Genomic DNA, 14,030 nt, shown 5'->3' with positions numbered 1-14,030 from the left:
CCGTGTCATCCGCGAAGAGGAGGTGATTAAGACGGGGGCTTCCCCTGGACGCACGAAGACCCTTAAGGGAACCCATAGCTTGAGCTTTGAGACAAAGGCCTGAAAGGACTTCACTGCATAAGATGAACAAATAAGGAGACAAGGGATCGCCCTGTCTTATCCCTCTTGAGGGTCGGATGCATCCCTTTGGTCCTTCGTTCAGTAGAACCGAGTATGTAACCGTGGAAACACATTGGAGCACCCACTTGATCCATCGCTGGTGAAACCCAAGGCGGGATAGAACCAGTCGGATAAATTCCCATTCAAGCCGATCATAAGCCTTGCTCATGTCGGTCTTCACCGCCATGGCACAATACTTTTTAGCATCAGAATTCTTCAAATAGTGGAGCATCTCGTGAGTTATTAAGACGTTATCTGAAATGGCCCGACCTGGGATGAAAGCGGACTGGTTTTCCGATATAATCTCAGATAGCACTGGTTGTAAGCGTCGGGCAAGCAACTTGGAGATGATTTTAAAGTATACATTACATAAAGCTATCGGTCGGTAATCAGACATCTTCCTAGGACCCGACACTTTGGGAATCAATCGAATGAATGTCTCGTTGCAGGATTTTGGCAGGACACCAGTACAAAAGAATTGTTGGATTTCACTTACAACTTCAGGGCCGACCGTGCTCCAATTGGAGTGGAAGAAACTTGCCGAGAATCCGTTCGGGCCCGGCGCCTTGTCCGCGTGGATAGAGAAGACGGATAATCGAATTTCCTCAGGTGTTGGGTCTGCCGTTAGTTGCGCATTAGTATCTTCCGATATCTTAGGTGAAAGCGCTTCATCCACGACAGCTTGCCTATTTTTATCCTCCGAGGAAAAGAGCTGTTGAAAATACGAAACCACCACCTCGAATTTCTGATTTTCCTTGAACTTAGGTATCCCTTCGTCATCCTCGATCACAGCAAAGCTGTTGATGGCCTTCCGGTTTTTGGTGACGGCATGGAAGTACCCGGTATTGCGATCCCCAAGGCTCAGCCAGAGGTTCCGGCTTCGTTGTTTCCAGAAAGCCTCCTCTTCCAAGTATGCGATCTTCAGTTGCGAGTTGAGGTGATCGATGAGGGGGCCATCGTTTGTCGGAGAAGTCATCGCAGTTTCCAGAAGAGATTTGATCTCCGAGATTTGTTTTTGGCTATTGAGATGGTGGGCCTTATTCCATTCCACCAGGGCCCATCGACATTTCGTGAGTCTGTGGGCCACCGAGCATGTTGGGCCCTGGGTCCAGGTATCTTTGATTAGGCCTGTTACTTCATCGTTCTTCTGCATTCGACGATCATATCGGAAAATACCTTTTCCTCTCTTTTTGGTGATGTCGAAATGAGAGACAATCGGGCGATGATCAGATCCCTCAAAACTCAGATAGTCACTTCGGGCATTTGGAAAAGCCTCGATCCAATCACTATTTGCCATGGCTCGGTCGAGGCGGCATCGGACCAAGTGCTCACCTCTAACACCTCTCCAAGATAGGCAGTCACCGGAGAACTTGAGGTCGTAAAGATCCCCTTCGGACATGAAGGATCTGAAGTCGATGAAAGTACCCTCAGCTCGGGTTGGGCCACCTGATTTCTCTGAGCAGTTGATGATGTCGTTGAAGTCGCCAGTTAAGAACCAGGGCGCATCACGAGCAACAGCCAAGGAAATGAAGGAGTCCCATGTTTCTTTCCTCTTGCTTCTGTCTGGATTACCATAGATAAATGTGACGAACATGATTTTGCCCTCCAGCAGTAATTTTGTGTCAATGAAATTGTCACACGATGAGATAACGGTGATGTCAGATCCCTGTGTCCAGAAGAGAGCTAACCCGCCGCCTCCAGTGCCGTGTGGGGGAACAAGATGATGATGATCATAACGCAGTGATTTTAGTTGATAGAAATATGTATTCAATGTAGAATTTTATGAGAAATAATCAGGCAAATAGTTTTTCTAATGAATTACATTTTGATTCTTAACTTGATGTTTATAATTTGTCCACAGTTAACAATATACATGGAATAATAATTCTTTTAAATTTTGGATCTGTGCGATAGGCTATCTGGGTGTAATTTGTAGTGAAGATGGTGAATTAAATTAAACTATTGTAGTATCTTACCTCTGAAGTCTGAACAATTGAAAGTAAACCAAAACGCAAAATATAATATATTATACATCACGTTTTTTTTTAATGTCACCAACAAACAAAAAAAAAACAATAAGAGTTCCATAATGTAAATTTATCCAATATTTTTATAGAAAATGTAAAAGAAACAATTCATCCATGTTAAGACTATTTATACAATTTGGTAAATTTTTATGTAGGATATATGTTCCGATGTTTATAGCCAAAAATAAAATACAACAAAGTGGTTGGTAAATAGAACAAACAAAACCAAGTACTTAATGATTTGAGTGCTGAATCATAAAATAACTAATATCAAACAAAATTAGATTAGTTTGCTTTAAGACAAACGAATTAGTAAAAAGTTTAATATCATCAAAAATATGGTATGTTTTTAATTTGATTATGTAACTCATGTTCATGTGATATTGATGTAGGTTAAATAATAACCAAATATCTGAAGAAAATATTTATTTTAACAAAGTTTTCAAATTTATATATTAGGATGATCAATTTCTTAGAAAGACTAATCAAATCACCAATTTATTAGATTACAAATATATATTCATAAACATATATATTTTATAAAAAAAAAACCCGCGTATCTACGAGGGTATTCATAGCATCTTAATGTTTGTCAGATGAATGTTTCGACCATCTAGGCTAAGCCAAAATTTGCCGGGAACATTAAGATGAAAATGTTTTGACTACCGAGGCAAAGACAAAAATTTTACATCTGAATTTGGGGACTTTTCAATACCTTGCACATTAATTTTGTTAGTATGCTAACTAAAATATGTTACATTCAAGTCCCATTCACGGTTGTTAGATAATGCTTGTAAGAACACCAAACATATATCATCTCAAGCATTTTTCATTAATAAATTGATCCAACCGGGCTTATTTACTTTCTTGTTTTGGATAAACAAAACATGGTTAATTAATGTGTAGAAGAAAATAAAGGTTTTGGTCAAAGATTTGAATATGCATAAAATAAAATTACCGCGATAACATCCTTTATAGCTTTCTGCTAAGAGTTTTACAGAAGATGAGAAGCTATTTATCGCTCTCTTAGAACCTGTGATCAAAAGAGAAACACATCATGATTCATACCAAACACTATATCGATTGATATTTTCTACTTTCACTTTCAATTTGCTTCATTCATTCCTTGCAACGCAACCAACCGGATCCGAAGAAAACAAATAATGCATAGAATCTCATGTTTTCTTTATTATAACTTTACAACTACCCAAGATGCATTTGTTCTAAGGACAATTGTTTTCGAAAGAGACGATTGTGAGATTACTTGTTAAAGCCTTAGAGGAGGAGGTGGTGGAAATCGACAGACGAGAAGGCCTGGTTTGGTCTGGTTTTGATGTATGCTTCAGTAACTCTGACGGTCTAACACTAGCTCTGCAATTAGTAGATACACAATGAACACTATAATTTCTTACAACTCTTAATTAAATTTTAGGATTCAAAAGTGAAAGTAACTAGAATATACACTCACTTTCCATTTTGTTCAGTCAACTCCATTGCATTGCTACTAATCGAGCCATTAGTTTCTGTTCCCATTACAAGATAACTGTTAGAGATATCACTCTAACAAATTTCAAAATCTGAATCGTCAAGGCCTAAAGTTTCAGTATCCAGAGGTATATCTATTATTGTGTTTACTCCCACCCGAAAATTTAGATGATGATCTACGTTCATCTGCTGAATCTAAAGTAGTTCTTCCGAGTGAACCAGATACTTGTCTTCGTCTTGGAGCATTTGGTGAAGCTCCTCCTAAAGAATGTCTTCTAGGAGAAGGAGACTCAAATCTTAGATTGCTTAAACCACGTTTTTGGATACCGTTTATGTTTTGAAACTTTTGAAGTTCTTCGTCTTTCCTGGCAATCATATCTTTCAAGTTTGATACCTGCATGCATTATCAAGATTCAAGGATTATGATATATATAAATATATTTCCATCGTTAAATAAAACTTGGAAGGAATTGAGTTGTGTGTAAATTTTAGAAAAAAAACTTTATGGACGTAACTTAGTAAGTAATTTTATAAAACAAACTTTTGATTTTATTATATTAGAAATTATTCACAGTGGCAGGAAATAGACTTAATTAACTCTTAGTCTCTCACTATTGGAGATAACTTGGAGATATATCTTGCTCTCCAAATTATCTCCAATACTCACATTGAACAAAACTACTATAAATTCGTGTGTTATATGTTAATTTTTACTTTTTTTTAATTACTTTTTTGAGGTCAGATTTGGAGTTTAAATCATATCAAGAATATTATAAGCACCTGCTCCATGAGTTGTTTAACATCTCGGCCCTCCTTATAGCTTCTCGCTGCACCTAACTCGACACCAGAAACTCTTTCCGCGAATTTCAATGTACTTACTGTTTCAGCATACGAATCTTCATCAGGATTTATCTGTACAAACATAAGAGTTTTCGCTTGCCCGCCTAGCAAAATGAAAACAAACAGTTACGAAACCAATTAACAAAATTCGGAAAAATCATCAAAGAGTGTATTATAGATAGTACCCAAAGAATTTTGGAGGACTTGTGTCAGCTTGCTGTTTCTGTAAGGTACATGAGGATTCTTATGTGCTAGAGCGAAAATAACATCTCCAAGAGCTGAAAGTGACTTGTTAATATGTTGAGCTTCCTTGAGTCTATCTCCCGTTACTTCAGAGCGATCGACTCTCTCACTTCCAGCAAGATCAACCAAATGCAAACTACCACGCAACGTAGAGTCAGTCTTGACATCAACACCGCGTACATGAACAGAAAGAACACTGCATGCAAAAAAAACACACACAAAAATGATCAAACAATGTGTTTGTTGTGAAATCGCTAGAAAATACAAAGAAGACTCGAAACCTTCTTAGGGTTTCTTTTCAGTGTCTGAAAGGTTTACAAACTTTGAGACCCATAATTACCCATTATAATACCCCAAAACACGATTCCTATTCGACTAAAAATGGTGATTCCTAATATTAATGTGTGTATAATGTTTAAAATCTTAGAAACCATATTTACAAACCATATTTATTCCTAATATTGGTTCAGTCTTACGAAATGGGTATTTAACCGTATATTCCGAGATTTTAGTCACTATAGAACAATATTTTTAGCTTTCTATATGCAATGTATATAAGTAGTAAGTTAATGGGAAAAAACACTTAAAATTTTATCCAAACCTGTGTGATCTACTGCTCTTTTCATTAAGAGCTGTGGCACCAACAGCTCTATTCGTCAAACCAATATTCATCAATTCAAGAACATCTTCAGTTGCTTTTACACAATGCATGCTTGCATCAGGAACTGCGAGGCCATTTGGTAAGGCCTTATTCCAAATCCCAAGTGTATGCAAGTTAAGGAAAATGTACATTTGTAACATTAAAAAACGATCAAATATTGAATACTATATTAGATTAGAGAAGGATATCTTCTAGTAGGACCATCATGAGAAAGCAGGTCACGAACTTGCTCATTGTAAATCTCAACCATTTGAACACCAACTTCATACATCACTGTGTTTTCACTACTTTGAGTTAAGTGAAACAAGTCATTTAAAGCTCGATAGTTTACACCCCAATCTTCTTCTGAATTTGTGCTTGGTCCGCTCTGTGTAAACAAAATGAAAAAATACAGAAAGTTTGACATAATCTCGAAAAGAACGAAACCAGATATTATGTTTCTTAATTACCATTGTATAAGTCTTTCCAGAACCCGTTTGACCGTAAGCAAATATGCACACATTATAGCCATCAAGGATGGAACGAATCAATGGTCGAGTATCTAAGAATACTTCCTCTGCATGATTAAGCAAGATTCAGTACGAGTCCTTAACTATATTTCCTTCATTGTATGAAAAAAAAGAAGCAAAAGAGGCTTAAACCTTGAGTTGATGTAGGGCCAAAGACTTTGTTGAATTTAAAGAACCGATGAGTGTCTTTGCCTTGCTTTAGGGGGTTTGCAATCACAAGCTCACCATTCTCACCTGTGTACTCTATTGATGTTTCTGTCTTGTTTTGCCCTTCAAGGAATGGTCTTATCCGGCAATAGACTCTAATATTTCCTTTATGCAAGCAACATAAAATACAAATTTTAAGATGGCATTATGGCAATAAGCAAACTTATCAGCCTAAAAATGCTTGAACAAATGAAGTAGAGTTAAGATTTTTTTGTTTTTATATATGAATCTTGTATCCAAATATAATATCCAGATTATGCAGCTTTCAGATTCAACATTTAGATGTTGTTCATCTTTTAAACTAGTTTTTGTATTGGATGAAATTTTGTTTGTACTAAAATTTAGTTTTTGGTTGCAATAATTTATTTTTGGAATATATATATATATATATATATATATGTGAATTTAAAAATACATAAGTTTTTTAGAATAAAATCTAGAACCGTAACAATATTTTGAGTTTTCAACCTAAAAATCACGGTTTCAGGATTTGGCAATATGGTGCCAAAATTAGATTCCAATAATTTGATGTCAAAACCTGATTCAAATTCAAAATGTAGATGTCAAAACACGATTCTGTAATTAATACCTTTTAGTTCTTGCACTTCATTGTAAAGCCTTCGATTCTCTTCAACAATTACGTCGTAATTTTTTGCTGCATGAACCACTCCTCTGAGCTTTAAACCTAAGAGGTAAATTAAAATTACAAATAAAAAACACTGAAGCCAAAAATTAAGAAACATAAAAAAGAACAGAAAAATCGATCTTACCGTAGTAATTTAGATCTTGTATGTAGTTTTCTTCTGTCTTTAGGACTTCATGTTTTAGAGACATTGACGTAGCTTTCAACTCCTACATAACTTGATGATTGTTAAAGAATTACAAGAACTAGTTTTATTTTGGTCAACCGAACCGATAAATTACACAAGTCAATCATATTTACAAAACTAGCAAAAAAAGTGAATCAACCTGCAAAGCCTCTGACTGGTGGTATATAAAACTCTTGTATGTTTGCTCTTTCTTCTCCCATCTTTTAGTTTTAGTTTCACATAACTTTTCGAGTTCTTTGACTTTTTCGGTTGACCCTACTACACGTAACTCTGAATCCTCTAATTGCTTCTCCAACTCAGTCTTAGCTTTCCGAGCATTCGATTCTAGTTCCAACATTTCTTTTTCATGTGTCTCTTTCACAATTTCAAGTTCTTGCTTTAACTTAGAAAGCTCAGCATCACTGAGCTGTTTTTCCTTTTTCAGTTGCATCACATCGTTTTCTTCGGATCTTAGCTATAAAGCACAACATAGCAAAACAATCAATAATTCATTTTAACAAAAATGGATTTTGTTTTTAAGTTAATATTTTTTGTTAATACCTCATTCTCATCTGTTATCCCAGATGCTAAGGTTTCTAATACATTTATTCTTGATCTATATTTTTCTTCGCGTACCCTAAAGAGTATATTTTGCTGCACCAAAGCACATATGCTATGATTGTGTCAAGGAGTATATGATACTGTAAAGGAATAAGAATAAAAGATTAAGTGAATCTTACATTCTTTAGATTTTCAGCTTGATTCGAGATCCGTTGTTCCACTACTTGCACAATCCCTCTCAAGATAGATGCAAAGGTCTAAAAAAAGAGCATCCAAAAAAAACATGAAAATTGAGAAAAAAAAACAATTTTCATGAACTAATTACAATGCAAAATCCTTACATGAGACACATCCACATTCATCTTCTGCACGCTCTCGTATAGAAGCTTATCGAGCATATCGAACAATGATCGAGTAGAAGTATTCTACCAAGCGAAAGGAAAACAAAATCTGAATTATAAGTTATCGCTGAGGGTTTAAGGTTTTTAAGGAAATGAAATATGAATTAGCTAAGCTGAAACAAAATTAACAAAAATGGTGAATGAACATTTTACTTGTAAACTGTTTGATTTTAGTAAGTCCAAAATTTTGGCATGAGATATACTGATCTGATCAGAGCCTTCCTTAAACTGTAATCCATCATTAAAGTTGCTATCAAGTCCCTTTGAATGATCCTCAGGCAAGCTCCATCTTCTCATTGCACAAAGTGTATTCTTACCATATCCATCATTAGAGAAACTAGATTTAAGCGCCTTAAGAGACTGTAAAACTGGAATCATATCCCCCTGCATCGATAGTCATAAAAATTTCTTAAATTTATCCAAAGTCATTATCTAAAACTCATCAAACATGATAGTTCAAACTCTTGAATAGAAACAAAGCATTTTATCAATGAAAATAGCTCAAACCTGTTCTAAATCTGAAACCTCAAATCTAGGCAAGGCCATTTCATCCATAGCTGTCAAAAATCTCTCTATGTTCAGAGAAGCAAGCTCAAAACTACCTCCCTGTAGGAATAACACAAAAGAGCGAATCAAGCGGAAAAGGACTAATGTAAATAAAAAAGCACACAACAAAGGAAATAAACGAAAAACAAACATATTTATACGCGAAAAAAATATCCAATAGGTTTACAAAAAATCAAGTACCATTTTCATTGAACCGGGACTAAGCTGATTCAAGAGATTGCAAAAGACAGTACCATCCATCAAACATGCTCTCAGTTCTTCCTCTGAAGCTTCCCATGGTAAATTTAAATAAGGAAGTGTCTCATTCAACCACTCTACCAAACTCTGATGACCTACAAGCCAAATTAAAAGTGAGAAGAGACTAATAATACATAATTTTAAAAAATCAAAGAAGATATATAGTTAAAAAAATCGTTGCCTTGTTTAGTATCATCTATACTTTGACGACTTTCTGATCCATCAAAACTGAGAATGCTGCTTGATTTATCTGATCGACCATAAACAGTACTAATTGTGCTGGATCCTTCTTTGGTTCGGTTGTTCATTTCTAGACCTATAAAATAAAAACCCAATATGTGCATCTTTTCATGAGCATAACCAGACTTTCTTACAAGAAACATACAAAATTCATACCAAATTGACCTCTAATAAGATCACTCATTCGTTCCAGTTGTTTTTTTTTTAACCTTTTTTGTTTCACAAAGGATGATATAGTAAGAATTCTTTTCACACAATATTACATTTGAATGACCTAACGTACCATTTCAATTCGTTTAATATTCTTGAACACTGCATAATTATAACTATTATCTAAAGTTCTAAAAATTAACTAGCTGTTATATATACGTATATATATATATATGAAAATATACTTGCATGGAAATTTACAAAACATCAATCTATATGAAACAAACAAACAAAAAAAACCTAAAACATCAATGTTGTGAAATAGATGAAAATAATATTCTGAAAGAAAAAAATCATTTGCATCAAAGAATTAATCTTAATGCTGAGCAAATCAACCCATAAAAGTAACTAAAATTTATAAATACGTTACCCAAAGATTTCGCAGACAAACAACACCCAAGGCACAGGAATGATATATCTCGAAGAAAGCCAGCTCTAGATTATCAGTACGGCGAAAACAGGAGGTTTACGGATGTTCCTTTGCCGGAAAAGAATTCAAAATTTTCAGTTTTTCTCTCTTTTGGCTATAAAAAGAAAAGGGAAAGAAAAGCTAATTAAAAAAAAGTAAAAGAAAAAGAAAAGAAAAGAAATCCTAATTACGGGGTAAACTTATTGGTTCCTATTATTTTTATATTCAGACACAAAAAATTACGGGAAACTTAAAAGAATAAATGAAAATTATGTTTTACGTTTGAGTTTCCTTTACGCAAATATGGTTATTTGTGGGGCCAACCAACGGTAATCTACAAAGACATTCTCGCCGTGTGGATCCTGTTCTGGCATTGCTTTTGATTTTGCCAATTTTAAAATAAGAATAACTGAAAGGCTAAATTGTGCATGAAAGAAGAGAGTTATCAGAAAGAAAGAAAAAATAGAACAAGATAGTAAATTATCGAAAATAGACCAAGAAATGAAACTATACGTTTATGGGCTAACGGCCCATCGATTTTTCAATATAAATTTAAACAATCACATAAATTATTGGCACTTTACTATAGTTTATACATAACAACAAGAACACTCTAACAACATCTACATGTCTGACAGCTATTAGCTTTCAGAACCTGAATCAATTTGCAGTGAATATATTCTCTAATGCAAGAATGGACACATCTAAAAGTTACTCATATTATCACAGATCGGTAATGGAATGGCAATTGGAACAGATAAAAATATAAAAAGTTGACTTGGACATAGGAATTAAACATGTTTCAGTCCAAAACCTCTTGGTTATCAAAATTTTAAAAAAATTAAGAGATCTACAAGTATTATTATAGTAACACAAGAAACAGTCCCTTACTTTACTATTTGTTGTTTCTTTTTTTTTTTTTAATAGTAAGAGAAAATAGTTATTTTTATCACAACGTATTTACATCTAACTCGTCTATTTACATAATAATACTGTTAATTACATTTTTTAGTTACGTTTGATCATAATGGATTTACATTTTGAAGACGAGAAACTGTTAGTTTTACATTGATTTAATTTCATTCACCACTTGATGTAAAAGTTCAGAAATATTGTTAGTTGTTTTTCAGTGAATCCGTAGCATTAATTTATAAATTCTTAAGATTTTTTATTTTTATTTTGTTTTAATATATTTTTGTTTGTTCATGCGTGGCGCCATGCTGATCATCCATAGATCGTGCAAAAGAGTGGTGGAGTAAAATAGTGCTAGAAATATGATTTATTAAATGTTGGAAAAGTAAGGAATGTGCTTTCGCATTAATTACGACGTATAATAATAGCCTTGACATAAATAAGAAAACATAATTCAGAATTCTTTTAGTACCAAGCACGTGGCGAATAGTGCGACGCAAATCAATTTGCCTAAAGAACAAACCAAAACTCGTCTTCATATTAATCTGATTGTTCGAAAAAAAAAGACTCAAGGTAATTGTATGGAAGATAATTCCTCAGTTAAAGAAGTAAATGTCGATAAAAAAACACGCAGTACATTTTATCCCGTACATCCCTACGAGACATTTATATTTTTAATTAATTTTGTAATTTAATTTATTTTTTTATAGACATAATATTTTTCTAATAAGTAACACATATTTATTTTTATATTTATATAATTTATTTTTAGTTATACTAGTATTCTATAATATTATTTATGAAATTTAAGATGTTTTAGATAAAAGTATGAACATTAATAAATTAATTTCTTAAACAAAACATAATTTGATTAGTTAAACACTTAAGCCCAAAGAATTAAAACTATCAAATAATAGTAAAATCTGTATAAAATTGTGTAACCACTTTAAAATAATATAAATTAACTTTTTTAAACATCTTACATTATGGAAATATCTTACTTTTATTTATAAAAGGAAAATAAACTCAAAGGCTATTCACGAGTGACGAGACTCACAAGGTACAACCATGTGTATATAAATATATATATATATATATATTTACGTTTAACGCGGACGTGTTTGAGTACGTTTACGTGAGGGACAACGTTAAATAAATGAGACAATGACATGCACTATGACAATATCTTCATGCATACAAAAACGTGAGAAATTACGTTGATAAGGGCCGTTGATGAGTAATGCAAAAGGTCTCAGATACAACTACTTTTTCCATTCGAAGAGAAATTAATTCAGTTTTGAGAAATAATTAAATTTCTTAATAAAAACCGTGTCGAGAAACTAATCCAAACACTTTACAACGACCAAAATGTTCAATTTGGTTCATTTTCTTGTATAACAGCCAAAATCATATCATCCCAAACAAAATCAAAATAAAGAAGTAAGTAAGTGTATTTAATCAAATACTTTAGATCATTAAGTTTTAATAAACTTTTAGATGACTGTAGGTGAATTTTGGAAGCTGTGTGATTTGTTATTAAAATGTTTGAATTTTGTTTTGTTAGTTATAAACGATATATGATTTTGAACGCTAGTGAGTCTCTGTCCAAAAAAAAAAAGGAAGTGACAGAATGGTGATAATATGATATACTGTCACAAACTACTAAACCATATGATCTGACCATATCTTAGAAATGCAAGTTAAAACCATAAGATTAGGATATTTGTAGCTTTATCTAAAATTCTTTTTTGAAACACCTTAAAATCATAACATATGGCTTAATAGTTTGTGACAGTATATTTTTTATACATTTTCATCTTTTAGAAATATATATGTACTGCATATTTTTGTGGTTCTAGTAGTGTGGCTTAGTAGTTTGTGATAGTACTGCGTGCACGCGTACCTTCCTAAGTCCCAACTTCGAAGCTTTTTGGTAACCTTTTGTGGTTCTTTGTCCTTTTGTTCGCTCATGCTTCTTGTTCTCCGCTTGGAAGAGGATTTATTGGATCCGGTTTTGTTAAGCAATTGTCACAAATTCTCTTTTATATATGAAGATTTATTTACTCTCAAATTATTCTTTTATGCAGAGATCTTTACCATCACTTTTTTTCCTCTATCTAGGGTTTCATCCTTCCATATTTTTCATTTAAGGAAAGTTCATTACTATCAATATGGAGATATCTTATTTTCATCAAATTCCTTTGTTGTGGAGTATTTATTTCTATCAATTTCTTCAGTGTGGAGAAACATATTAGTATGGATATACTAAATAAGAACATATTAGTATAATTTTAAAAATATTTATTAGTAGAATATTTTTCAAGAAAACTTATATGTTGACCAAAAAATAATATATATATATATATATATATATATGTCAAAATGACATTTTGAACAAATGGAGGACCAATTAAATTTTGATCTAAGTGAATTATTTTAAATAACCAATTAATGTTTAAATAACAGAAGAATTATCATTTTGACAAAGAAAAAAAATAGTTTTTGAATAAATACACCATAAAACCGAGTATATAAAAAAGAGAAAATAGATTAAACTATCTACCATTTAAATAATCTAAAATAAACCAATCGTACTTGATTATATTTTAACACAAATCTTATATGTATTTCAGAAACTGAAATATTCAAAAATTAAAAATTTCAAATCCAGATTTGAACTTTCTTTAACATCCTTATAAAAAATAATTGAAAATATGTTATTAATTTCAAAGGATTTTTTTTTTTAAAATGTATCCTCAAACTAGTTTGATTGTCTTACTTATACATCGAATGTGTTACAATTAGTGTAAATTTTATGAAAAAAAATATATTGAAATTGGCTCGAGCTGACAATGTAGTTAATGCTAATTAAAGTGGACCATGAAAACAGTGGACTATTACATCGATTTTATTAATAGGGGAATCTCAATGAGCATGAGTTTATTTTTATATGCCTTCCTCTCGATTCTTTTATTTATTTATTTGGGGTGGTTAAGTTTTTTGCTCTCGATATTGCTTCTTTTTAATACTCTCTAGCATCATTGTTTGAGTTAATTGGATTGATAACAATAGAAGACATGAAAATTATGTATCTCTATGTTAAATGAATATAGTCTAATTAAAATAAAGCTATGTAAGAAGCAGGATAGAACGAAAGAAGATACAGGCTTAATAAAAAAAAAATATTCTCTCTGTTTTGAATTAATTGATGTTTTAGGTGATTTTTTATTTATTTTTAAATAAGTGAGATTCTCACAAATTTATGTAAAAATTAACATAAAATAACTTTATTTGCCCTTATTTATTGATATAATTTCTAGTCAAAGAGTTCCAAATTCAATTAAAGAATATTAGAAATAGTATTATACAAGATTTCTCAACTTGTGTGCACAATGTTCAAACATCATCGAGGAAGTATAACATAATATATACATGCTTAATATAATGTAATTAAAGAGTAATATTATACTGTAATAAATATAATATAATCATTATCATGGAGACACAACAAGTATTAATGACAACTTTGGGAAATGATAATTTTTGTTATAAT

The 14,030-nt window shown here is 32.4% G+C and overlaps 1 protein-coding gene across 1 annotated transcript; it reads right to left on the bottom strand.

Annotated features, from left to right (window-relative positions):
- Nucleotides 1–3,409: 3,409 nt before the first annotated feature.
- LOC18023062 (kinesin-like protein KIN-14K) lies at nucleotides 3,410–9,658 on the bottom strand. Its single transcript, XM_024158968.1, is given in 20 exon segments — nucleotides 3,410–3,557; nucleotides 3,655–3,812; nucleotides 3,814–4,065; nucleotides 4,452–4,615; nucleotides 4,697–4,950; nucleotides 5,356–5,520; nucleotides 5,604–5,782; nucleotides 5,865–5,971; nucleotides 6,057–6,236; nucleotides 6,721–6,816; nucleotides 6,902–6,983; nucleotides 7,101–7,415; nucleotides 7,502–7,594; nucleotides 7,681–7,758; nucleotides 7,843–7,926; nucleotides 8,056–8,286; nucleotides 8,410–8,508; nucleotides 8,650–8,801; nucleotides 8,888–9,022; nucleotides 9,527–9,658. Coding segments are annotated over 19 exon segments (2,964 nt in total). The 5' UTR covers nucleotides 9,015–9,022; nucleotides 9,527–9,658.
- Between the last annotated feature and the right edge of the window lie 4,372 nt (nucleotides 9,659–14,030).

The sequence above is a fragment of the Eutrema salsugineum genome, unplaced genomic scaffold (genome assembly GCF_000478725.1).
Source record: "Eutrema salsugineum unplaced genomic scaffold, Eutsalg1_0 scaffold_14, whole genome shotgun sequence".
In the NCBI taxonomy this organism is placed as follows: domain Eukaryota; kingdom Viridiplantae; phylum Streptophyta; class Magnoliopsida; order Brassicales; family Brassicaceae; genus Eutrema; species Eutrema salsugineum.
The sequence above is the reverse complement of the archived record's forward strand: the minus strand, read 5'-3'. Positions and strand labels throughout refer to the sequence as shown.